At 37.6% G+C, this 26,141-nt stretch overlaps 1 protein-coding gene and 2 long non-coding RNA genes across 12 annotated transcripts in view; 2 read left to right on the plus strand and 1 right to left on the minus strand.

Annotated features, from left to right (window-relative positions):
- LOC107995075 (uncharacterized) overlaps window positions 1–21,050 on the plus strand; it is a 42,262-nt gene extending 21,212 nt beyond the window's left edge. Inside the window, exon 3 of the long non-coding RNA XR_009831919.1 lies at window positions 19,667–21,050. This is a non-coding gene — a long non-coding RNA (uncharacterized LOC107995075). The remainder of the gene's footprint in view (window positions 1–19,666) is intronic.
- LOC107995072 (whirlin) overlaps window positions 1–26,141 on the minus strand; it is a 96,444-nt gene that overhangs the window by 41,796 nt on the left and 28,507 nt on the right. For 9 of the 10 annotated variants that reach the window (XM_062081888.1, XM_062081894.1, XM_062081891.1 and 6 more), the window contains exons 4-5: window positions 13,256–13,386; window positions 474–797 (exon numbers count right to left, since the gene is read on the minus strand). In XM_062081888.1, coding sequence (XP_061937872.1) covers window positions 474–797; window positions 13,256–13,386 — 455 coding nt within the window. Of the gene's footprint in view, window positions 1–473; window positions 798–13,255; window positions 13,387–22,794; window positions 22,807–26,141 lie in introns of all 10 variants that reach the window. The other variant, XM_017052310.3, reaches the window with a different exon arrangement.
- LOC133666977 (uncharacterized) lies at window positions 794–7,096 on the plus strand. Its single transcript, XR_009831923.1, has 2 exons — window positions 794–3,593; window positions 3,670–7,096. It is a non-coding gene; the product is annotated as an uncharacterized LOC133666977 (long non-coding RNA).

Below are 26,141 nucleotides of genomic sequence, written 5' to 3' on the forward strand. Positions count from 1 at the left end.
AATTATAGAACGAGCTAATTAATACCGTTTGTTACGCTTTGTTCGTAAACATCCTGTTATGTTTATCATACGTAATTGTAATCGCTTTTCCACGATTTATTTGCGCCGTGTGTTTCCTGTAATGCGATATTAATGTCACAGGGAAATTATTAATTTTCTAAAATTGAAAATATCAAAGTATCACCGTTTGCACTTTCATCATTGGATCTTCATAAAATTTACGACACTTTAAAACCACTTCTGTGCATCCTTTTTCATCTTACAAATACCATCCTCTGACATTCTAAACTTAAACATTTCCAATTTAGAATTAAACAAATTTCTAATTAATTTCTCTAATCATTTCTCACGCCGTCTAAATTATCGAGCCGAAAAACTCGAGGAAAAACTTTCAAATTTATCGCTGAGAAGATTTATCGGGTCGAGATTTAATAAGAATACAGCTTATCGAAGGAGGGAATAAAATCTCTTACCAAAAGTCCAGCCCGATCGGCCACGCTGTCCTTGTCGACCCCTGTCACATAAATCCCAAGGCCGTATTCGAGGCCGCCCCTGATCATCAAGCCGAGAGACTGGCCAGGCTCGATGCAGAGCTCGACCTTTCTCGTCCTTGGTCCGTACCTAGGGTCCCTAGGTGGATAAAGCGGCGGTGGCGAGGTTGGACGACCTTGACGGTCGATCCAGCTGCAGGACTGCTGTCGACCGGAAGATGACCAGACAGGATGCCCACCTCTGCATCGTGGATCCAACGCTGGACCTCGTACGGTCATGCTCAACGTTCTGCACGACTTCAGCATCTGCATTAAAATGGAATCATCATTAATTTCTCTAAATCTTTCGATCGATAAGTTTTAGCTGAACATTTTAAGAAGAGGAAATTTCGAACGAGGATAAGAATTAGGTAATCTGGACGCGACAGGCTCCAAAGGAGAGGTTTTGAGAATTAGTTTGGAGAATGCTGAGATGGAGAATTGAAGTTGAACCAAGGTGATGAGAGATTTGGAGAAATTGTAACAGAAAATTAGAACAATCGATTTAAAAAAGAATAATAATTTAACGTGTAATAAATTTCATAGGTTTCCGAGTGAAAAAGAAAAGAGTTTAAAGAGCAACAAAGGAAATAAAGGATAAAAAATCGCGAAATTAAACAAGCGGAGGAAGAAAAGGGGAAAAAGTTCTCGTACAAAAAAAAAAGAAAGGAAAGAAAAATGGAAAGAGACGAAGAAAATCTTTTAAAAAGTTAAAATTAATTTCAACGAGTGGCCGCACGCCACAATCTCAAAGAATCAAGTTAATTATATAGGTCAACCAATTTTTTTGCAAAGAGGTTCATTTACCTTAAACCTTGTGCAAACACAATGTACACGCTTAGCGAGCAGATTATTACAGCCTCGCAAAATAGCAAATTGAGCGTGGCCAATAATTCGTCCGTCCGATGTAATGCCATCAACTGTAATTATCCTCCATTATTGGACGGTCTATTGAGATCTTATTAACCCTCCCAGCTAAGCTGCATTTATTTTATCCCAACAAAGACCACCTCCTCCTTCCATTCGTAGTAATTACAAATGCGTTACAGCGCACGTATACGCGGGCAACACTGTGTAACACTGTGAGATGAAGTGCCAAGGAGTGTGTATTACACGAACGAGGTTGTTGCACCCGTGATCGAATAAATAGAGGCGTCGTGGAAGGCTTTAGGCCGTCCTTTCAGCATTATTCAAGCCTCGTGACGGGGCTCTTATGCAAAAGAGACGTATCAGGAGGAGAAGATTCCTCGCTGACGACCTCAGAATAGATCGCCTATACGTGTCGTGCCTCGGCGAAATCATGAAAGAAATCATTGTCCGTGAAGGGTTTCTTCCGAGGCAACCTTGGCAAGCGAAACGGCGGACAATCGGCCGTGTGCCGGGTCAACAAGGGACAGAAAAAAAAGTTCTCTGCGATCCTTTGCGGGGGATTTTCGCCAGCTGCGCGTACGTGCGAGATCTCCGGTCTTTTCGATGCTGTTTGACTTGTTATTTAGGGAAAAAAGATTCCAGGAAGTACCTACTAACTTTTTACAGGCGTTGGATTATTAATATTTGCTGAGAAACTGGTGAGAAACGACAAAAATTTTTTAATAATGACGGATAAAGTGTGGCGAACAGCCTCGACTCTCTTCAATCGTGTTTGGAATAAAAGTGATAAAGTGATAAATGGTTGCTAAGAAATTGAAAGAAACGTCGATAACTTTTTTTTAACAACGACGAATAAAAGAGGAAGAGTAAGAAATGAAAATAGCGTTTAAGAAATACGAAAATTTGAAAAGTTTAAACAGAATTTACGAAGAGTCGGAAGTTCCATTAAGTGGAAGTTTTGTAAGAGATGATAGAAGTGGAGGAACGCGTAGGAGGAGAGAGGGTTTAGAACAAATTCAGGTATACTTGCCGCACTCCATAACCTTGGCGGGAATTATTACATCAAACTCCGGGGACCGGAAATCTCGTACAAGAAGATTTATACTTCCTGTATTTCTAACTCCTCCAACTTCGACGGGAATATCGTATGATATATTTCCAAGAAATTCACAACGTCATTATAAACGATTTCGATATCATAGATACGATTCTACATGAGTGAACGGTGTTCAGAAGTCGATCACAGTGTAAATTCTCTGGAAACCGCTTCCATGATCGAAGAACCCTCTCTATTATTTTCAACTTTCAATTCTTGGATCGATCGATTATTTCACATCAAGTTTACAAGGATCCCATAAAACGGATTGAAACAGCGTGTAAACAGTCCGACTACGATATCCAGAGGCAAGATATTGGAAAGGAAGAATTTGAATAAAAAAGTTAATGCACGTAAGGTCGTGGAAGATCAGACGGGAAGAGGTGACGCCACTTGGTGGCTAGGATATCGATCTCTTGGCAGCCTGTGTGACGTCACATCCTGCCTATCCTTGACCCAGCCCGAATCACGTCCTTAGGATTCCACGCTTCTGGCCCCGCGAAGATGCAATTTTGTCGTATCTATGCGAGGCATGCACCGGCGTCTCCTGTTCTTCCGCCTCTTCGTCGCGGGGGATCGTACTGGAACGCGAGGAACTTTACCGATGAGGACGCATAAATTACTGTGTCCAAGTAGCTGGAATTACGCCTCGATTCATCGCGTCACGAGAATCGTGTTAATCACACATCATTCGCGATGCTTGCCTCGAGGTTGCACAAACGTGAAATAAAAGGATGCGACGATATCGATCAACTTTCGGATCTTGGGATAACGAAAATTTAATTTTCATGCTTGTGCTGGTTAAGCAAGAATTTTGTTAATCAATTCGAAAGCGATCGAAAAATGCAACACGAGACAACTTTGAGATAAAAATATCCCGATGAGTGTTTTAAATATTTTCAGAAGGATATCAAAATTCGATATCAAAATTCTATATATTCATCGTGTAATCATCGAATTACAAAGATCCTTAAACAACGTAAAATTCGAAAGTTAAAATTAGAAACAGGAAAAAAAAAAAAGAAAAAATCACACAGCAAAATTCGATCGAAAGCTCCTTCGTTAGATGAAAATCAGAATCGCTTATCCTAAAAATCGTAAGTCAGAGCCTTTGTTCTCAAGTATCCGATTGTAGTAGTTTCCTTTCTTGAATATTAATTAATATCGTTTCAGAGGGAATCTCGTTCGAGAAGCACGTGCAAAAGATCGTTTGATTACGGACGAGAATATATTTCACAGAGGATCCGCTCCTTTCAACTTACGTAACAACAGTTGTTACACTCGTTTCCGTGCAAAATCACGCGCAACGATTTCGCGATTAAAAAAATCATGTTTTGCGTACATTAAAAAAAAAAACCTTAAATCCCAATGGAAAGAATCGCGCACCTTTGAACGATTTTTTTTACAGAATTTTTCGACGTGTATTTATCGAGTACAATCGAGAAACATCGAGCAATCGAGTATCGGAAGAATCGATATCGATTTCCTAATTCTTGCGTGAAACATCAGAGACTGGCCGCGGAAATTTAATGGGCTCGAGACTCCGTGAATAATAAATATCGCGAAAAAGCGATCATTACGGAGGGAAACGAGTTCGTGTGTCGAGCTTCATTCTCGATTTATCAGCCAGGAGAGAAAGGGAGAGGGAGGGAGTTGCTCCAACGTAATTTTCCAACTATTTCGAAGTCGGTCGATCATCGATTATATCGCGTATTCTTGACACGATTTACTTCCTGCGGTTTATGGTTCGATCCGTACTTTCAATTTCGAAAATTCTCGCTTCTGCATAATTGTTGTTGCAAATACATAAATATATAAATTTTAGGAAAATGAATATTATGCGAAGATACGTAAGAATGCAAGTAGAATGTGATTGATAGAGTCAGACATTCGAGGCTCGAATACAACTTTCGTGAAGTGTAAGAAATTTTTTTTAATCTAAATAAATTTAAATAAATTAGCCGGTCGATAAAAATCGTATTATATTTCCTCGAAATAATTAGTCGTATTAATAATACAGGAATTACCGGCTCATGACTGATTCATAACTGACTCAACTCAGTCTTTTCAAGGTTTCTTAATCTAAAGTCGCTTTAGAAATAAATGTAACGTTCGATAAACGTGCAATTCTCAAGTAATAAAAATGTTCACTTCGCAATGATAATAAACGGTAATAACAAACTGAGATTATACTCGGGCGTAAAACAAAAATATCTTTAGCACGCACGGAACGATATTAGAAATAAAAATTTACCTTCCAACAAATATTTCTTCTAATCTCGTCCTCCTTATCAATGATCCATATTCATTTTTCCAATAAATCGGACGTCACCCGTATATCTTGCGTCTTATGCCACGCACCACGACATTAAAAAAAAATCCAACTTTCATTTCTACTGATCTCCCATCCATATTTAGACAAAATCGTGTATTAAACATCCATGCACTTTGCATCACGCGCAACAGATAAAACGTAACAAATGATAAAAATTCATTTTCCAACAAATATTTCCTTTATACCACAATTATTGCCATCTCGAACTGGCCAACCGACCGCCCGCATTACACTAATTATTTCACTTTCATCCTGGTGTTAAACACGCCGGGGTTGAGACACCGCGTGTACTGCGAGATGTAAATTACGAGGCCGTTTCAGAAGGCTCCGCGAAGCTTTATGAGCTCCGTTATCGTGTCCGAATTTCATGGTAGTCGTACGTCTTTCCACCGATTAAATAAATAATTCATGAGGTCGAAAGGGCACGGTGAAGATCCGTCCAAGTCGGAACAAGTTGAAACTCGTTATCGTGTCCTGGCCAGGACTATTTCCGCTCGAGGACGTGGCGCAACCTTGTTCTCGCAGCGGTCCTCGCGTGCAATTTGTGTCTTCTCGCGAGGACACGCGTCGTCGAGTTCCGTTCCGTTCGGACCGGGAAGTAGCCGTTTCTGTTCGGTTATGGAGCCGACTATTAGTCTGGTCACTTTCGTGATCGCCCGCGATATTTCTCGATCAGACTGGCTCGAGATTACGGCGACCTCGACCGTCGTCAGGGACGGTCCTCAGACGGGGTAAACAAGTTTGGCGACTACTGTGGAGGGGTGACACGATTGACGATCGATTTTTTTTTGCTCGTTCTTGGGCAGAGATTAGGGGTTTGTAAAATTCGTTGAATTAAATTCTATATATAAGAAGATTAAGAATTGCTTCGTATTGTACTCGATCGATCGGTGATTAACGATGGATGTTTCCTTGATTTTGAAATTGAACAAAGATTGGATCATAATTTATCTTGATAAAAATGGTCTTCTCTTTTTTTGTATATAGCTGTGTATAAAACACAAAATCCAATATTAGAATAGCCGATAAATATTCCTCTATTCATGAAGAACAATTTAATGGCCCCGGCAGAGTCGGCTTCCCCTACATTTCAATGCTCCTCATCCGGATGCTCGTAAGTTAAGTCGTCGTTCCGAAGGAATTGAGTTACTGCGCCATTGGGCTCGGGAAGTGTTATTTTATCGCGTCTTCAAAGCATGTGGATCAAGGGAATTCTTTCAATTTGCAATACTGCAGATTTTATTACGTCAATATAAACGAGAAATTACGAGTTCTTATTCGCACTGCCAATTCGAGTAGTCACTGATAATTTTATATCGGCAATAATCTTCCACAGATATTTTCACAAATATTTAAAATACGAAAAATATGTAATAATCGTTTTATGCGATGCTCGTGCAGAACAAATATACTTCTTGTATGTCGAATTTTTGTATACTTAATTTTTTAAATAATTACACAACATATTCTCGATATTTACGTAAGCCCACTTTCTTTGAGTTAAGTATTCCTTTAAAACGTTCCTCGTCGACGAAAACAGAGTTTCTTTTTTTTCTTTGCGATTCAATGCGAAGATATGGAGAAATCTCGAAGCGCGAGTCGCAGAATTGGCGGCGGAAACGGCGCCATTACCGATCCTCCGCGACCCTTATTATCCTTATTTTCATGACAATCGACACTTAGACCAGACACGGATAAGGAGTTCGATCACTTTCACGAATTCTCGCGCAATGTTTCCATTCTGGGTCAAGTATTTCCTGCAATGGGGATAAAAGGAGGCGAATTTATGACCGCTTATTCAATGCACCTTCCGGGAAGGAAAATTCATGTTTGTTCGACCTTTTCCGGTAATTCGAGATAAAAGTGGTTCTACTTTATTTATGACGTCTTTAGAGATAAAACGTTATACTGTTGTGCATTAAAAGTCTAAGTGCGGTTCTATCTTAGGAAGTGTTTAGATTATCAACATCGATTATTTTTATTAGGTTGGAAAGTATCCAGTAAATTATAACTGTTGTGATAACAGTTTCGTTAATTTCAAAGTCACGTAGATTTAAATATCAATTATGATTTCAGCCTTGCTTGGAATCGGAGAAAAGTGGATTTTTGTGATCTTGGAAAAGATCATTTTTCTATTTTTCTTGTATTCAGACCTAGCTGACAATTTATCAACGTAGATAAATACACGCGATTGTACAATTGTACTTGGATAAATCTTCCAGTTAAACAAATAATAATTTCAAATAATTACAAATTGAATTTCTCTGAAAATCTTAATAATTTTATCCTTCTGTTTATTGCCTCTCCTTCCTTCAAACAATTATACCTTCTACAATTCCTTAATTACGATCACAACAATCGTACAATTAAACCCAATTACTGCATCTCACGTAAAAAAAGAAAATCACCTCGCGATTAAAACGGTGTAAAAAGAGATAATATACCTTCCATTAAAATAAAAGAGACGAATGCAACGAAGATAACGAGAAATATAAAAAGTAAAAATCGATCAAACGGAGAACAAGTAACCCATGAAAATAACCCCTTAAAAAGGGGAGTAGATACCGCCCCGATCGTCTGGGGCGGGTTCTAAAAATAATCATCGATCGGACGAGGCGAAGGGAAGTCCGATCCTTTCAGGAAATAGGAAAAGACAGGTTCGATACAGCGGTTGCGACGGCAAACAGTCTTCACCGAGAACAGGAGATGGAGAAGCAATTTCGAATCGATCTATCGTCATTCGTGTGCGAGCCATCCATAAACGCCCAACACTCCACACCGAACGAGTGTACGTAGAGGACCGCCTTTGACTGTCCACGATTCCGGGATACGATGTGGATTCTAAACCAGATCCTCGGTAGCAGCCTCGTGTATTATGTAGAGAGAGAGAGAGAGAGAGAGAATAAACGAGGGTTTTCGCCGGAGGGCGCCGGGACGCCTGGCGCCAAGACGAAGAAAACGAAACAGGGGCGAGAGAGAGAAAGGGGAGGAAGAAAAGATATCGAATGAGGAGGTAATGGCGATTTTAGCTGTGCGTGAACGGAATGCGTGAATTCTTTTTTTTTTATCCCGTATTTTCTTCTTCTTCCTTTTCTTTTCTTTCATGTTTTCGTGAGGATTGAGAAATCGTTTGGAAATCGTTAATCGATCGATTGAATTTCGCAGGAAAGAACATTTTTTTTCAATTCTTTAATAACTTTTGAGATAGTATCTTTCTGTTCTTGATTTTGATTTATCAAAAAAGAAAAGGAAACGTGTGGTCAAATGTTCTTATCGAAATTATCCAAGTTTTAAGAGATCGGCTTGCGCAACGGTAACGCTACTGCCTGACCTTTAACAAACTTTTCTACTAGCGGCGTAGGCCGGGCGTAAAGGTCGTCGGACAATAAAACCGGATTACTTGTGACATTTTCGAGATAATTTTTTCGATTGATCGCATGCTTCTTTGTTACCGCCGCTCTTTTTTAATTATTAAACGCCAGAAATTTTTCACCAGGGTAATAAATACAAAGTTTCAATTTTCAATCTTTCCCCGTTCTTTAACCACAACCTCGATTAAACATTTACATGACACGATGAAAAATATAATGCAATATTAAATATTCCATATTTTCTCGAATCAATTTTCATCGATTCAACTCGTATATTTCTCGTGCCAAGAAATTGTCGTCAAAATCTCAATCATCTTGTCTGAACATAATTAGTACTTTAACGGCATGGTAATTCCCCCAAAAAGTCCATTCTCGACTTGGCAAGTTCGAGCAGGAGCTCCTAAATTTTCCGCCTCCCTTAATGAACTCGATGGAAAAACGCCCCATAAATCCGCCAAACTTTTCGCGCCGTTTCCCTCCCCCCCTTACAACCCATTACGAAATAACGAGCCACGGCCACCGTTACGCTTTACGACAACCGTGCAATTTAATCCCTAGCTCGTTCAAGCGTTTATGCCCGATCGATGTCAGACGAGAAGCAGACCGGAGCCGGATGTCGGTCCTCCAGAGACAACCTTTCGAAATAGCAAACAATCCTGGAACGCTATTCACATCGTCGACTTCCATCGAGATCCTTTTTTTAGAAAGATATTTATCAAACTGGTCTGATCGATGTTAGTGACGAGGTTGAAAAATCTCTTCGAAAGTAGAGTAATTTCTTTTCGGGGTATCGTATTGATGCGATAATGAATGCGAAGAAGAAAAAGTACGTCTTTGAATATTGATTAAATATTTGTTATCGCGTCCGATCGAGACCGCAGTCTTCAACAATTTCTATATAGACGTTTATTTTATTTTCAATTTTGATTTTCTTATTCGTTCAAATGGTTGATTAATATTTGCAGCATCTTAATCAAACATTACTAATTATTTGTTTCGTTAAGAGAGATAAGAATCGTGAAATAAAACGAACTTCTAATTATATCTATGGTTGATGAAAATAATTCTTCGCAACTTTTCCTCCAATTCCAGAATGATTGAGTAATCATTCTAATAACGAGATTCTATTTACAAGAATAAAAATGCAGGAACGAGAGCAAACGAGCGTGGAGAAAACATTTAAATTTCAAAGATGGCACATTCTCACGCAAAGTAGTAACAATCCAGTAGGAAATTGGAGCTGGATGGGTGGACCTTGGATCAAGAAAATTTCGTTTTGATTACAGGTGACACTGCTATCCAGTACGAGTCGGTACGGGCACACCGGAAACTTAATCCGTGGATTGTCGAACTGGGTCAACCGTTTGACCTATCGTGATCATTCAGGAATCCGCGGCTCCTCCAATTTCCTGTACCAGTCACCTGGGTCAAGGTTGCGCCACCCCATTAATTAACAAATCCCCTTCGATTACGCGATTTATTCCTCTTTCCTTCGTACAGCTTTTCCATCGAGAATTCCGTCGACGAACAACCTTGCCGTTATTTGGAACGAACAGACCATTCAACCACTTAAACAGGATCTTTCGTAGATTGGAGCCAGTTTAACTCGAGAGAGAAAGAGAGAGATCGCTATTCCAACTAAATTGCAAGGGAGAAACCCTTGAGATTTTTCTTCAACCGCGGATTTATCCCTCTGCGTCCTCCGCGAAATCGTGTTTATTCTACTCGATTTCTTTTCTTTGTGTGTACGTACGCCACACGATTCGATGGAAACACGAAGTATCCAAGGGTGGAAAGAACGTGTAAGCAGAATCACCGAGTCTCATCTCTCGGGAGAGATTGAATTTCTCTAACTTTTCAGAAATACAATAACTTCTTAACAGAGGGAGGAGGGGGTGACACCGATATCTCTCTCCAAGTGAATCTGCGACACAGAGTTTTAGGGATGGTATATCTGTGAGATGCGGCAGTTCTTCCCGCTTGTTTTGGAGAAGCGTTCAATTGTTGAGTCGAAACGATCCTTTTTTTCCAAGTTTTTAAAACAGGATTTCGAACAATCCGTAGAATACATTTAAAACAACAATATCGTTAGCTATTGATTAAACTAAATTCTAATTCGAGTAAATTCGACGAGTAATATCGAGTATGGAATATTATAAAAGAGATAAAAAGTGGAGATATTACGGGGAATAAAAATAAACACAATTCCATTAGGAGAAGAAAGAAATGGGATCGAAAAGCTTGGCACCGAAATAAAAAAAGAAATATTACGACGCCTCGTTAAATTCCTATCGATGAAATATCGAACAACCGTGTTATATACAAAGTAATCTGAATGCATAATCCTCCACTTCTAGCTCAGCAACCTCTCCATCATGAGGATGCCTGTAACCCTGAAACAGGGTCGAATATATTATTTTTATTGTTTCCAAGTATCGAGAGAGCGTGTCTAAAGCATCGATAGTGAAGAGAAGAAGAAGAAGAAGAAGAAGAAGAATAAAAAGAAGGAGAAGGAGAAGAAGAAGAAGAAGGACACCTGGATCGTGTATGCGAAAATTTCGAGCCGGTTTTTCACCGAGCTACGTGCCTCTTCACCGAACCAGTCTGATACCCTGATGGCCCATTGTCGACGTGCTTTTGTCTAGAAACTCCCGAGCTACTATGAGAGTATGACGAGCCACCGGATCCCCAGAGATACCCATCAGAAACGTTTACACCAGAGATTACTCGTGGCGTGGCTCCGAGCGACGCTTCTTTCCATACTGCTAGTCGATAGTCATCATCCATCCCCCTTTCACCCCCTCCTTTCCGCCATTTTTTCATGCTCCACGCCGCGGAATTTTCAGGCCTCGACGATCTGGCCAAAAAGACCTCGTGGTCCATCCAACAAAGCCATCGATCGAACCCTCTCTTTTTCCTTTTCTTCCTTCTTTTTTTTCTATTTTTTTCTTTTTTCTTTTTTCTTCTTTTTTCTCGAGCAACGTCAGGGAACATTCCACCTCTCGATTATCTCTCGATTTAGTCGATTCCCAGTTCACTTCAGTTTTTTCAGTGGAAACGATTTGGCATACGAATATTTTTTTCAATTTATTACTCGTTAAATTAATGTTAAATGGCAAATCCATTTTTTTCTCTTTCTCATGAATGATAATAAATATTTGTTTCGAAATTCTTCGAAGTTGCTGCTGTCTTCTCTTCTTAAAACGCAAAGATTCGTGTGTCCTTCCACGCAAATTTTTTGCGCATAAAAGATATTTCCTCCTCTAAGAATTTAAAAGTATTTCTTTCCATTGTTTTCTGTCTTTATAATCTCTCATCGTGATTGAGTTTGTACCATAGAAACTTTTATCAACGAACGTTTTATTCCTTTTATTATTATTATTATTACTATAAGAATTGTTATATCGAAAATTACGATATAAATCGTTCAAAGGATATTTCGAGGCAACGCTCGAGGCAGGTTAACCCTCTTTTATAAAACACGGTAATATTGTTGAAAGTTTTGCTATAACCCAGCCTCCGTAATCTCGCTTCCAAGTTAAATTAAATATCGCGAGACAGTATCTTGGAAGAAATTTTTCCCTCTCTCCTCAAAATCCAGCCACGTTCTTCATCTTCATATATATTAATTTTGAAAAAATCGATCTCTTCGGATTCGTGGCAATGAGGCTCGAAATTATGCGAATTAAAAGAGAACTATTGAATGAGAAAGCTATGGAAGCTTGACAAGTGACGAGAGAGCCCTTCGAATAATCGAGAACGAAGATCAAAGATATACAATCGTTGGAAACACTTTCTCTTATCGATCGAAACGAAGTTTTAAAGAATAACGAGGTTTTCCTTCCCGAGATAACTTTTTACTGTATTCCTATTTACGAATCTTCGAGTCGCTTATTTTTTTTTTTACGAATAATTTCAGCGAAAAATAAATATCTCACTGCTCCCGGCTCCTTCCCGCAGATTTCTTTTTCATCGCGAACTGAAATTAAAAGTTTATTAAAAAAATGGGAGGATGAGAGTTGAAAATCTTGAGACATAATTGGGTAGCTTAAAATTAAAATACATAAGCTTCTTTCGTTAAATATTCTTTTAGGAATTTTAATTAAGTTTTTGTCTGCGTGAATTAATACGTAAAAAAAAAAAAAAAAGAAAAGAAAAGAAAGAGAGCGAATGTAAAAGAAATCTGCGAAACGATAATTTCTAAGAGGATATTTGGAAAAGTTTAATACCGATATGTTGGACAGATGGAGGAAAAGGGGGAATGGAATTGATTTAAAATAGAAAAGCGCTCGAAACGTTCGTCAGATAACACTTATCGAAGGAAATCGTTTGCCCCACCCCATATAATCTAGCTGAGAGCCTGGCTGGTATTTGCGATCGATGGGGTGGCTCTTAAGGTCACTCATAAATACAAAACGAACACGATCGATTGCACGCCAATGGCCAGAATGATTTAATACTGATTTTTAACCGTGATCAGGCACGTAGCCAACGAAACGTGTTTAGAGAAACATTCCAAAATTGAAGGGTTCGACACGATTGGGCTGGTGCCCATTGATTCACTGACGATTTCACTGTAATGATTGTGCGCCCAATAAAAGTAGAATTTTCCTTCTTCGAAGGAATTACACCGATTTACTTTGAATTTAAGAAAACTGATAATAGAGAAACTGAATTATACTTTATAGGAAATTTAATTAAAATTCTACTTTTTTTTAAATATTTTACTACACTTTTTTCAATTTTTCAATTTTAGGCTTTCAAAAATTAGGAAAAAATTCAAGTTCAATTATTCAAACAATTACCAATGATTCAATATTTAAAATAAAGCAAAAATATATAAAATTGAAACAGAAACAAACCTCTGCTCCGCATAAAAATCCGCGATTTAATTAATCTAAATAAATATTTTCAAGAAGAAAAAAAAAAAAAGAACTTCGTTGTATACATTCGCGACAGAATTGGAATTGCAATTGCGACGTCATCGCGCGTGACACACGGTTACGCGAGCGAGGAAATGTTTCTGATTCGGAAAATGAAAGTAGAAACTCACTTTGAGGGCCTCCTCGTGGGTCACCGCCCGGAAGGGTGTGCCGTTCACCTCCAAGATGGTGTCTCCTGGCCTGAGTCCAGCACGTTCGGCCACCGAACCCTCCTCCACCCTCGAAATGTAGACACCCACCCCTGAGAACAATTCACAGACTTTCCATCAGGGCGGAAGCTGCCTGGCGACTGGTTCGCGACCAGTGCTAGCTAAAACCTTCCACCCAGGGCGGATCCTTTCCAACTTTTTCCTTCCAAAAATGTTGTACCGCGCGACACATTCGATCTCGCGAGAGACACGCGATGGCGTCAAAAATGGGAGCACTTAAATAAATTATCTTTCGCCCGAGAGAATGGATACGCGTAGAAATTTAATTTTGTGGATTGGCCAGATTCCCCCCTCCTCCCTCTCTTTTTTCTCCGAAAGTATTTTGAGTCAAGAGATCATAGAAGAAATATTGAATTTTGAGGATTTTTTTTTTTAATATTTCAAAATTGAAAAAAAAATTGGGAAACAATCACTATATAAATTCTGCACTACCGAAATATTTTTATTTTATCTTCCATTGATTTCCAGATATTTCGCTATTAATATTCCCGAGAAATTTTTTCATAAATGGTCAAACACGTCCAACCTGTTTCTCTTCCAATTTCTTTGTTAAAAAGATATTGTATTATTTTTAGCCATGATCGAGCCAAGTTAATCATAAGTCTACACCTAACTTTTAGATAACATTCTCCTGCGAACATTATGAAATGTAGCTTTTTCTCCTATAATCTCTATATTATGAACAGAATTCGGCTCGAATTAAAACATGAATTAAAACTCTTTTGCCAATTCAAATTTACCCGAGTTACATAAACCGAACGATTAACGCAACTATCAATTAGCCAAGTTAATATCGAATTGCATATAATAATCGAAACTCTCTGTGAAACCTTCTGTGTTCCAACGAAATTCGAAACAAAATAAACTATCCGAAACTGGGTCGCGATCTATCAACAATTCCAAACATCGAAACCTTTCCACTTACTTGCCACCGTTATCGCGGTATAATAATAAGAATAAAGCAAAAACACGGCTTGTAGTGTTTTTTAGTGTTCTTCAACGTTCCTCGAATAATAAACGAGTAAAAGAGTGCGGGGGAGGGGTAATTAAACGGCTTCTCGAGGATCGAAATCGACTTCTCCAACGACAAAAATGTCGAGAAAGAATGGAGGAAAGGGAGGGGGAAGAGGAATAGAGGCATTTTAATCACGAAGAAAACGTAGCCATAATCTCCTGGAGCGGTGGCCGTATCACGAACCGCTTTCGGGACTGTATAAATCGTGGTAAGTGGAAATTGATCCATTAGAATTCAAGAGGGTGGACCGTTCGTAAAACGTGACGGCGTAAAGCTCCCATTTTTTCCTTCGCCAACGGAGTTACAGCGCTGTCCATAAGTCATTGCTCGGCTCGATAATTTTTTAAACGATCCCGTGAGTTACGTTTCGTCTCGACTCCGAAATTCGTTTGGAATTTTTCGATTGGCTTCCAAAAATTCTGGAAAAATTAGTTAAGTTAATGAGATTAATAATTTCAAAGTACATGTTACTCGATAAATTAAAGTTGAACGTAATATATTTTACATTAGATAGAATTGCAAACAAATGAAGATAAGGAGATTTAATTTGATAATGAGAGAGATTATTTGATCATCATTCTATTGTTGTGATAAAAGATATACCAATACTAAAGCGGTTTGTGTAACGAACGGTTTGTTTGTGGGATTGTTGGATAACTCTGTAATATAGAGCAGATTTAATCTAGTTTAGTTCTAGTTGATCCATCTGGTCTCTTACGTAACTTCTCTTTCGATATACGATAATGCCTTATTAAATGATTAAAATTTTCATTGTTAAAATCTCCGTCATTTTTCAAATTTCTCAGTCAACTAAACTAGACCTCTCTCTCTCTCTCTCTATTTCTCAAGTTGATATTACATTGGCGATAAACTTGATCAAAATTTAATAATAATCCATTGAGGAGGACCATTGTCTGCGACACGAACAATGCGCTATTCAATACCCATAAATGTAACCCGTTACAATATTCATTCGTCCCCAAATATACCAAGTGACTTATGGACGTTGCATAACTTCATCACACGCCCACATCGTACCTGTCTTTCGTGGAAACGCCATGGGTAGAAACGCCAAGGTTAGGTTTCTCGTGTCGTGAAATGGAGTAGAAACGTAACGTAATGGTGGTGGTGGTGGTGGAATCGTAGGGGGAAGCGCAGAAAAAAATAGAAGACACAAAGAATACACGTGGAGGGGAAGGAGGAAGAGAAAAAAAAAAGAAACGAGGGAACAGTAAAATGCGGATGCACAACAAGTGAAACTGTTCGAAAAAAACAGTGATTACGATTCCGTGCCGGTGCGTGTGTTCTCCTGTGTTGCGTCTCGCGAGCGCAACGTGATGGAAGGGCATGCAAAACGATTTTTCTGCGGAAATACGCGCGATAAGAATCGGGTGTAATCTAAACGGGTGGAAGAGTCGACGAACGTGAAAAAAGGAAATGAGAAAAGAGATTGCATCACACTTTCTTGCTTTCTCTCTTTCTCTCTTTCCATCCTGCGTGCGATTTCCGAGAAGATCGGTGGGCGATGTTTAAAAATCGGCAATCTCTTACATTATTTCCGCAGAAAAATATATACGGGGGGATTAAATGCTCGTGATTGGAAGTTTTCGTGGTGAATTTTTGCTTTTTTATTTTTCCAGCTAATATTTTTCGTGCAAATGGGAATTTTTTTGGAGCGTGTTGATTAGATGCGATCGAAGGTGTTAAAGGGGGACGATTTTTCCTTTCGTTCGGTATTCGACATCGTTCCACGATGTTTCTCTTTCGATCGTGAATCTGTAAGCGAGTGAAATGAATCTGGGAATGTATCGGTTTTTTTACATGCGCGACGAATCGCTCTTTCGATTGACCTTTCGTTTTCATGGTGTTCCTTCAACTCGTTTCGTTACGCTACGTTACGTCGTGAGAGGGAAGCGAGAATATACGAATTTCAACGAGCCAAAGTTTCGAGAATCGAGATTAAAAATTTTCTCACGAATGAAACTTGGTTAATTGAGTTTAATCCTCGAAACAAATAAAAAACGTGATTCGATACAGGGGATGAATTCTGTTCTTTAATTCTCTTCTAAATCTCTTATTTTATAAATTTATCGATTTTATCAATTAAAAACTCCATCGACAAATGTCCGGACAAATTTTATAATCGAAAACGTTCAACGAATGATATGTAACAACGTCGAAACGATCTGACGAGGATCGGAATAATTAATCACGAGTAAAGTTTCCCCTTGTTCCAGAGGATCAGGAACCGTATAAAAATGCGATCCTCGTTAGCCCGAACTAATTAGGCAGAAGTTCCAAGTAACGGTATACCATGGTTGATGAGGTTCTACGCCATATATATATATATGTACATATACATACGTACATATGTATATATATGTATATACAATTCGATGCATAATACATTACACAAATTAGCTTCAACTTAATAGCGATCAAACTGAGCCAAGCTTTTACGCTATCTTTTGTATCATTTTAATTGAACGCCGCGCAAGACCGTGTTAATTAGCTCATTAACCGGCATCTAGAATCGCGATCTGCGCCCGTGAATCTAATTCCATCTCCCCCCGTTCCCCCTGGAACAACGAGGCGAGACTTTAACGTTTAAATCGTTTAAATAAAAGATAAATTAAAAAAGAAGAAGAAGAAGAATTCTGTTCAAATCTGTTCGAATTATGAAATTCAATTCGTGTCTGGAATATGGGTATTTGGCTCATCGTGTCGCGAAAGAAGGAATAAAATATATTATAAAATATAACTGGAAAAAGATATTATACTTGCAAAGCAGGAGTACCATGAATACTTAATTCTCCAGATATTTGTCCGCGACACGGAACAAACGCGGTCGCATTATTCAAGGAGAGCAGATACAATCGATAACGAGCTGTTCACGCGAACAAGAGAGGCATTAACGATAGAATTAACTAAATCTGTCGAATTGACGTGTTTCGAATTTTCACAAATATATTCAACCAATGATTTTAACCGGATGAGAATATAATTTAAGACGTCAAAAATCTAAAAAAAAATTCACTTTATTTTAAGAATATAATTGAGACAAGCAAATCGATATTTTTTAAACTACACAATTCCGTCTAAAAGAGAGAAGCAATCTCGCAATCTCTATTCCTCTTACCAATAAAATCGATTTGCTCTTACATAAAATTATATTTCTTGAAATAAAGAATGTTCTCTTTTACTTGAAACGCTTTTCTCTCTAACGAATAGTTATTTAAGGGATCGATGTGCAATAAGACATTCAAAAATGTTTTACAAGTAGTTAATTCTAGCGTTAAATGAAAAAACAAAAAAGAGAAATTTGACATTTGGACAAGATGGAGGTCGAGACAGAAGGATGGTTATTTCGAGACCGCAAGAGTCCTGTCCTATTGGTAATTGATCTCTTTTCACATCGACAGACCCCGGGGAGCAAGGATTAATCAGGCTGATAAAAGAGATAAGGGGAACAATGAGCTCGTTACGTGATGCTCGCGTGGCGAACTTGGATTGTCGCTTAATAAAAAAAAAAAAGAAAAGAAAAAAACTCCTTTCCTCGAGCCCATTTAAGAACAGATTTCCATCCTCCAGAAATCGCCCTTTCCCCCTGTTTCTTTCAAGGACGTCGATGATGAGATATCCAAGGATTTTGCGCAAATATCACGGTTCTAATTTTCCTTCTTATTTTCTTGCTCTCTTTGTAATTTTTCTCCCTTTGTTTTAACTCCTTTCCTTGTAATATTCGATATTCGTATTCGTGGAACTGTGTGATTCCGATTCGATGGAATATCGATTTGTAATATAATTCTCTTCTTGAAAACTGTTCTTACTTTATACTAATTTTAATATTTGATGATCGATCGAAAAAATCGTAAAAAGAAAATTAAAGGTTAATTTCAATTCTCCGTTTCCACGTTTCAATTTTAATTTCGTATATTTTAATATCTTGCATTCGGTTTATCCTATCATATTCCACGTTTCTTCTGTCCTTCCTCTACATCTTTTCTCCCCGAATATCTTAAACACCTTATCGAAAGTAATTTAAATCTTCACAAGTTCACAAGTTGAAATTAGCCTTTGAATTACTCTTATTCATTCTCAACTCGACTACCTTAAATGGGCTCCCTTTAACACTTCAGTATTCGCCTTCTTGCCACCCGTCCGCGAGGATGTGACGTAAATCACATGTATGTGTGTGTATGTATGTGTACAAGAGACATCGATATATGCGTATAAGTTGGTGTGCGTACGTTTTCTTCTATAAATTCATAAACTATACATCATACACTGTCATGCAACGAAACACCGGCGTGCTAAGCCTAAGAGGAATTCTCGGTTACCATTAATTGCGAGATCCCGACGATTCATCGTCGGAAGAACGAAGCCAGCCAGAGAAAGGATTCTGTCTTTTATCAAACATTCCAACGCGAATCTATACAATTTCCATCCTGGAAAAATTATTTTCCCCGAACGATGCCCTCTCATTCGTTCGAATTTTAAACCAATTCTTTTTCTTTTTCCTTTGGAAGAAATGAAAAAAAAAAAAAAATCAGAGATAAAACGTAGAATTTCATCGATCTCGGTGATTTCGATCATCTTCGATACGTTGCACGGGTTTGAAGCTCGAAACGAGAAGACTGATATTTCTTGAAAGGGATAAAAAAAAAAATAAAAGAAGAGTAATCGCGTTTAAAGCGTGGAAAACAGCGAGCTAATGTCAGCACGGAATCGCGGTGGACAAAAACCGAGGCCGTAAGAAGATAAAGCTTGTTATAACATTCGAGACTTCTTTTTTTTTTTGTGCACGGAACAAAAGATACGACTCGTCCTAGTTGCATAAACTCGTCCCACGCAAGTTAAACTAATAAACGTAGCCAGGAAAGTTTCCTCCGTCCTCCGCGTAAACCACTTGACGTTTCTTAACTCTCACGCTTCTCCGTGTCCTCGAATTTTTTTCTCTCTCTTTTGTAGTTTCAAAATGATAATAATAAAAAAAAAAAAAGAAAACAAATTCAATATCCGAGGAAATAATCCATGTCACGGACGCTTAACTATTTCAAGGAAACGAAGAACGAATCTGTTTGTCGTTTTTAATTGAATTTTTTTTTCTTTTTAATTCAAAAATATGTTTCTCTTCATTTTTGCTTGGAAAAATTCTTAAAAAAATTTATACGTTTCGTTGTATTCCTTCAATAAAAAATACTGATATTCTATTCGATCGATTCTTTTTCTCGATCATCTTTATTCCTCTTCCTCGTAAATCCGATATATAACGATTCCAAATTTCTGTTTTATAGGATACAGCTACTTGTCTTCTTTACCTGGTTCGATCTTTCGACTCCTCCCCTCGACTTTAGTCAAGCCATCCGTGGATCGAGAGGAATTCACGTTTTCCAGGCTAATCTATCCTTATCACGACGGGAGAACTCTCGATAATACCAAAAAAAGCGAGTGCACGCGCGGTGAAATCGGCGATCGAAACATTCTGGAAAAACGAGGACGACAATCGGACAGATGCATTCCGATGCTCGATGGGAATCGGTCGCGAGGACACCTGTTTCTTTTTTAACGATCGCGATCCAGCTATTTGCACGATTATCATGACGCTTTGTAAAAATATATATTCGCACTAGAGAAGATAAATCGTTCCTGTTGCGAAGATTACAAAAGTAGGGAAGCAGCGTTGACAATTGTGCGGAATATTGGAGAAATACCGAGAAATTTTTCGTGGATATATAAGAGAGAAGAAAGAAACGATACAATTTCGAGTAAGATTGGACTGTTTGCGTTGCGAAAAATATGCAAAGGAGATGATTCTTTGCTGTAATGTTAGAGAACTCGAGCAATTTTTGCTGGATTCGAAAGAAAGCGATACAAATACGACAAAGAAGATTGTGATTAATCCCTTTTGAATTTCCTTTGAGTATCATCTTCGCAGAAAATTCTACGAAAACGAAGAATAAATATTCGAAGAAAAAAATGGATCAACTTCATTGAATAATTAGAGAAAATTCCTCAAACGGATTGCGAAAAAAAGGAAAAGAGAAGTCGAATTTAATCTTTCTCTGCAATCACGTAAAAAATTTCAGTCTCCGCATACGAGCATCCGTTATAAAACGTTGCTTTGACGATTGTACGCGCGATCGAGAATCGACAAAGGCCGGATCTCAATAGAAAAAAAAGTATCTTTTGTTAAAAAAAAAAAAAAAAAAGAAAAGAGAAGAAAGAAAAAAGAGAAAAATTCTGATCTCTCCAACGTTTCAACATTGGCTTCCTTTCTCTTGCTCTGCTGATCGCCCTCCAAGCTCGGCCGATCTGCGCATTACACTTTCATGCGACATCGATCGTTACTCAGTGTGAGTATGCGTGTTTCTATATGTGTGTATGAAATTGTGAATATGAATACTCGAGAATCACGAGGAGATTGGAACGGCCACGAAATTCGGTACAGGAAAATCCGTAATGGCCTCCGTCTCTTGATCGAGTGTCTTCGAAACGATTCTGTGCGAAACGACTCGCAATTCGATCGATCCTCTCCACTCGATCGTTTATGATCCTTAAACTGGTATTTGGAGCGAAGCAAAGTATTTATTTTATATCGATTGATCACGAAACTTGAATTGTAGCGCAATTGCGCCAGATCGAGACTGAATAAATTCGTTTCTGTATCTTTTGAAAGAATGTTGTAGATTTGTTGAAGTTAATTTATTTGTCTTGAAGGGACAATTTTTGAAAAATTTTGGAGAACGAGCCAAACGAACTTATGAAAAATAGTTTATCTTTATCTTATTGAAACGAGATTAAATTATGTCAATTATTTGACATAATTTACACTTTGATATCGCTTTTCTTTTATATATATATATTTATTCGTTGTAATTAGAGTAAAATTTTTGTAAAATTCACCAATAAAAAAGAAAAGAGGAATGGATTTATCAAATTTTCACGGAATTGGAAAATTTTGTAATTTAAAATTCGATACCGAAATGTTTTCATTTCACGAAAAGTTAATCTCCATTCGATGTCAAATAGTCGTTTGACATTATCGATACTGGTTGACGATTAATCCTTTGCCTTTTCGAAACAGGAAAAGATATAACAAAAATGTTATAAATGTGAGAGAAAGAAAGCGAAAGAAATGTTGATTTTTTTTCACGATAAAATTTCCTAAATTTTAAATATCGCAAATCGCAAAGAAATATGCAAAGAGCGATTTTATATCGAGATTGTCTGTAAATTGTGATTATTTATTTATTTGAAACCAGCGAGCAAAGTTTATATTTCCTTTGCGTAAAATGATTTGAAAGAAAAAAAAGATGAAAGAAAAAATTACGTTTTTATTCTCTTTCTCACGCAACCTTTCCACATCCATCAAACTGTCTTAAACTATAATTCAAGACCTAAGTGCATCTTCGTGTGATTGATAAGGCGAAAGGTCGAAGACGTTTAAAAACGAGGATCGAATGAAGACATGACAAATCGTTCGATCACGATAAATGATACGTTGAAGATTGTATACGAAGTTCGATTAATCCTCCAAGTACCGATTGAACGTCTCGAAAAGGTCTCGAAATTCCATTTCGATTAAACCTTCGTTATAAACCCTTGACTACTCTCGAAAATCAAGGTCAAAGACATATCTAAATACATAGCTCGGATACTTCAAGGGTTAAACAAACTTATCATCTCGAATGGCGGTCGAATCGAACATCTCCCGCAATATTTCGTGCGTTACCAATCGAGCGAGACTCGAAAATATAAATCATATCTATTAACGATCCACGAGGATATAAATCGTCAACCGTTCGAAACGAGAGAAAAAAAAATATATTAAAAAAAAATTACCGGATAAAGGCAGAAGTTGGTGCCTTTAATCGTGCTTAATGTAATTTATATCGGTGTTTCAGAATTTTTTCCTCCATCCTCTCTCTCTCTTTCTCTCTCTCTCTCTCCCTCTCAGATCTGGTCTTTTTCTCGCGTTAACATCCCTGGAATAAACGATAAAACCTCCTCTGCAATGTTCACCGACTTGGTGTATCCGTCGTTATCGCGTACGCGTTAATATATCAGAGTTACGTTCTTTATTAAATTAGAATCTCTCGCACCGTCGTCGGTGAAATTTCGCTTGGCTCGTGAGTTACATCGTGAATGTATTAAACTTTAATGTATTATGGAAATTAAGAGACGAGATAAAAAAAGAAAGAAAAATAAATAAATTCGTAAATTTCGAAATTTCGAGCCGTTTCAATCTTCTTGTGACTATTCTTTTCTTTTTTTTTTTTCTTTTTCTTTGTATAATGCTAATGTTTCTCTTTCTCTCTTCTTTCGATCTGTTTCTCTTTCACTCGCTCTTTCGCTCATTTTCCTTTTTTTTTTTTTTCCTTACATTCTCTCTGCCTTTCGGTTCGTATGGTTGATGAGTTACCTGACTGAGCTTCTGGTACAGCGAAACAGAAAACAAGAAAGACACACCGCCAGTTGGCTTATTTCGATTTCGACCGGCCCGAAACGACGCCAAGGCTTCGTGCTTGTCTCTTCGAAAATTAACCATCGATCATTTCGAACGGATCCCAATTTTTTTCGTTCTTTCGATTTTCGTTTTTTTTTTTTTTAATCTTCAGAATGTCCAAATAACAACAAAAAACTATATACAATAAATAGAAGATCTCTGGAAAAAAAAATTCGATAAAATTTACGATTTAAAACGAAGAATCGATGCGAAATTTCCAATTGAATATTATTAAGAAAGAAAGAAAAAATTTATTCGAATAAAAAATTCACTGTGAAACATTCAACAACTTTGGGATTAAAATTTCGAAGAAAATTTTTCGAAAAAACGAGGCAGCCTCGGGTATCGTTTCGGGCTAGGGCACAGTCCCCCCCAGGATCCACGATGATTTCACAAGATCCGCGCGTTTCCACGTTTGAAAGCGAAAGAAGAAGAGGAGAAAAAAGGTTTCACGCCCGAGATCTCGACGAGGATCAAGCATGAAGCGATCGTTGACGGTGCGTGTGCGGTATACCATGATCAAGCGTGAATTTTACGAGACTCGAAACCGTGAAACCGGACCCCGACCATGTCGAGGATGCGCATCCCGGCATCCGCGGAACGTGGATCCCGGACAGGGACATTTCTATTTATCTTTCGAGTACGAGCATGGAACTTCTCTGGAAAACCAAGCCATCCCGTACGTTCTCCGTTCTTTTCGATCGAACTTTGAATTCCAACTCGTTCCATTCGATCGTGTTTTTTTTTTCCTTTTCGATTTTTTTTTTTTTTCATTGCAATGACTGTTCTTTCTTTCTTGTTTATTTACCGCATTCGATAACGGAATGTTATTTCTTTGTACAACGTAAGAGAATAGTAATTGGCGATTTCCTTTGAGATTTTTATCGTATGATTATTGATACGATAATCGCGACGCGTCGTTATAAGTGCGAATTGTAAAGAAATATTTTATATCTTTTGCATTGGATAAACGAATTTTCAAATTTAATTTTCGATTCTTACGTATTTTAAGAGAGAGTTTTTAATTTAGGAAATTTAGGAATTAATAATAAAATCGCTGTACATGTGCAAAAGATCAGAGGGTAGGAAATTAATCGAAAAATTCAGAAATTCTCTCTCTTTCTCTCTCTCTCTTTCTCTCTTATTTTTCCATCCATCCATAAAGCTTCGTAAAAACCAATAACAATTTTTCAACTAACTCTATACCTCGATATCAATTAAACGAAACAAACCATCCCCTTCATCGGCCACAATAAATTGCTCTGGGTGTTTACCTATCTCAACTTGGTAAACAACCGTCCGATATAAAAAGACTACAAATAAAGCGGATAATGATATGAAAAAATTCTAGCATAAAACTCTTTCCCCCGAATTACTAAAAATTTCTCGATATAATTATTATTTAACGAGTTATTTTTAAACTTTTAAAGCTCCTCTCGAGAATTGTAATATTCGAAAACACGCCGACTAATAATATATTTTCCATCGAGACACGAAAATTCGTACAACATAAAGAATATTTGATCGAAACTTATTTACTGGAATCATAAATTATTATTTAAATTCGTGTTAAATAAAACTCTACCTCGCTTCGTTTATGTTTGAATTAAAAAAAGCAATCTTTAAAATCAACCTAACGTATTTCACTCTATATATATATATATTTATATTATTCACCGCATTGGTTTATATAAAATCGCAGAGCAAACATTTTTTAATCGATTTCTTTCCACGATTTCTTTTTTGTAATTTTCAATACAAATTCGCGAGAGGAGCGAAAAAACGATTTGATCGAATTGATACACCGCGCGCGATTGTATACATCCGGTTTAATCCGTTTCACGGCGGAGCAACGCGGAAGAAAAATATACGCGAGGATTGGAGGCAATTAGAGGCGCGTCATTAAACACGAGATGGTCAATTAGTCGGTATCGCTAATTACACCGAAAAAGGGAATATTCGCGCCACGAATATCCAACTATCTTGCCCGATATACGATATACGCTTTTTGTTAATCGAAGAACGATTCCTTCGATTGTTCTATTATAATCCTTCGTGTTAGATTACTGATTTCTTTGAAAGCTTCATGGCATAGAATTGTTGATTTGGAGAGGAAAGTGTAGGCGGGGCAGTTGAGGATTATTTTTGAATTGTAAAAATATACGTGAAAAATATTAATATAGAAAGAAAGAACAGTCGATATATTTCTCTTTTCTCCGATATTTCCAGACGTTTTCCAGAGAACTCCATAGATTGTAAAACCAACGTCGTAAAAAGAGAAAAAAAAATAAATAAAGAGAAAAAGAATCGCGATAATTTCAATTATTACCCTTTTTTTCTTTTTTTTTTTTTTTTTTCGTTCGAAAAATAGTACTGGTCATCGATCGATTAAACGAATGGTGACTTTCTTCCCGTATGACAAAAAAGACGATGAGAGACGAAGGGAAAAAATCGTGGCGAAACGCGATCCGAATGTAATACGTCCTTTCGCACCGGAGGCCGTAACTAGAATGGAAACGACATTTAATGAATGTAAACATGTTTTCTCCCCACCATTCCCTGCCTTTCGGTTCCCGTTCGAGCGACGATAACCTTCCGAACGAATTCGAAACAAAAACAATTCCGTTCTAATCTATTCAACGATTCCGAATCGACAATTTATCTTTATTTAAATTATTTTTTATTTCGTATTTTAAAATCTAACGGAAGAAAAAAGTCGATCTTAAAAAAATTAAAAATTTCATAGTACCGTTGCTCGTTGATAAAAATAATAAAGAAAGGTTTATTATTTTTTTTATCAGACAATATTCATCGAGATAAAAATATTACTTAAATTTCAAGTTGCGTTAAAAAGAAGAAGAAAAAAGTTGAGTTTAATATCATCGTAAAAGTTTTTACTGCTTTTCCGTATATAACACGCGGAATTGTTTCGTTTGATGGAAGGATTCGTCACGAGAATGGGAAGACGGTGAGAATGAAAGACACGTGACAGCTGTGCTGAAGCACAGGAAGCACAGGGTGTCGGTGACGCTATTGCCAGCGAGACAAGGGCTGAATCTGCTTATAGAAATATACGATAGAGAAGATCGCGTCGTGGTGTGAAAATATCGATTGCGATTTCGTTTCGTATAAACGTAATCTTAACTTCGAGAAGAGATTAAATCTTGAAACGACGATTAACGAAGAAACATTTTACTTATCATCATCATATCGAGAGATTCGTATAAAAGTGAATTCAAACAATTTAAAAAATTTTACGAGTT

Source organism: Apis cerana, linkage group LG11 (assembly GCF_029169275.1).
Source record: "Apis cerana isolate GH-2021 linkage group LG11, AcerK_1.0, whole genome shotgun sequence".
Lineage (NCBI taxonomy): Eukaryota > Metazoa > Arthropoda > Insecta > Hymenoptera > Apidae > Apis > Apis cerana.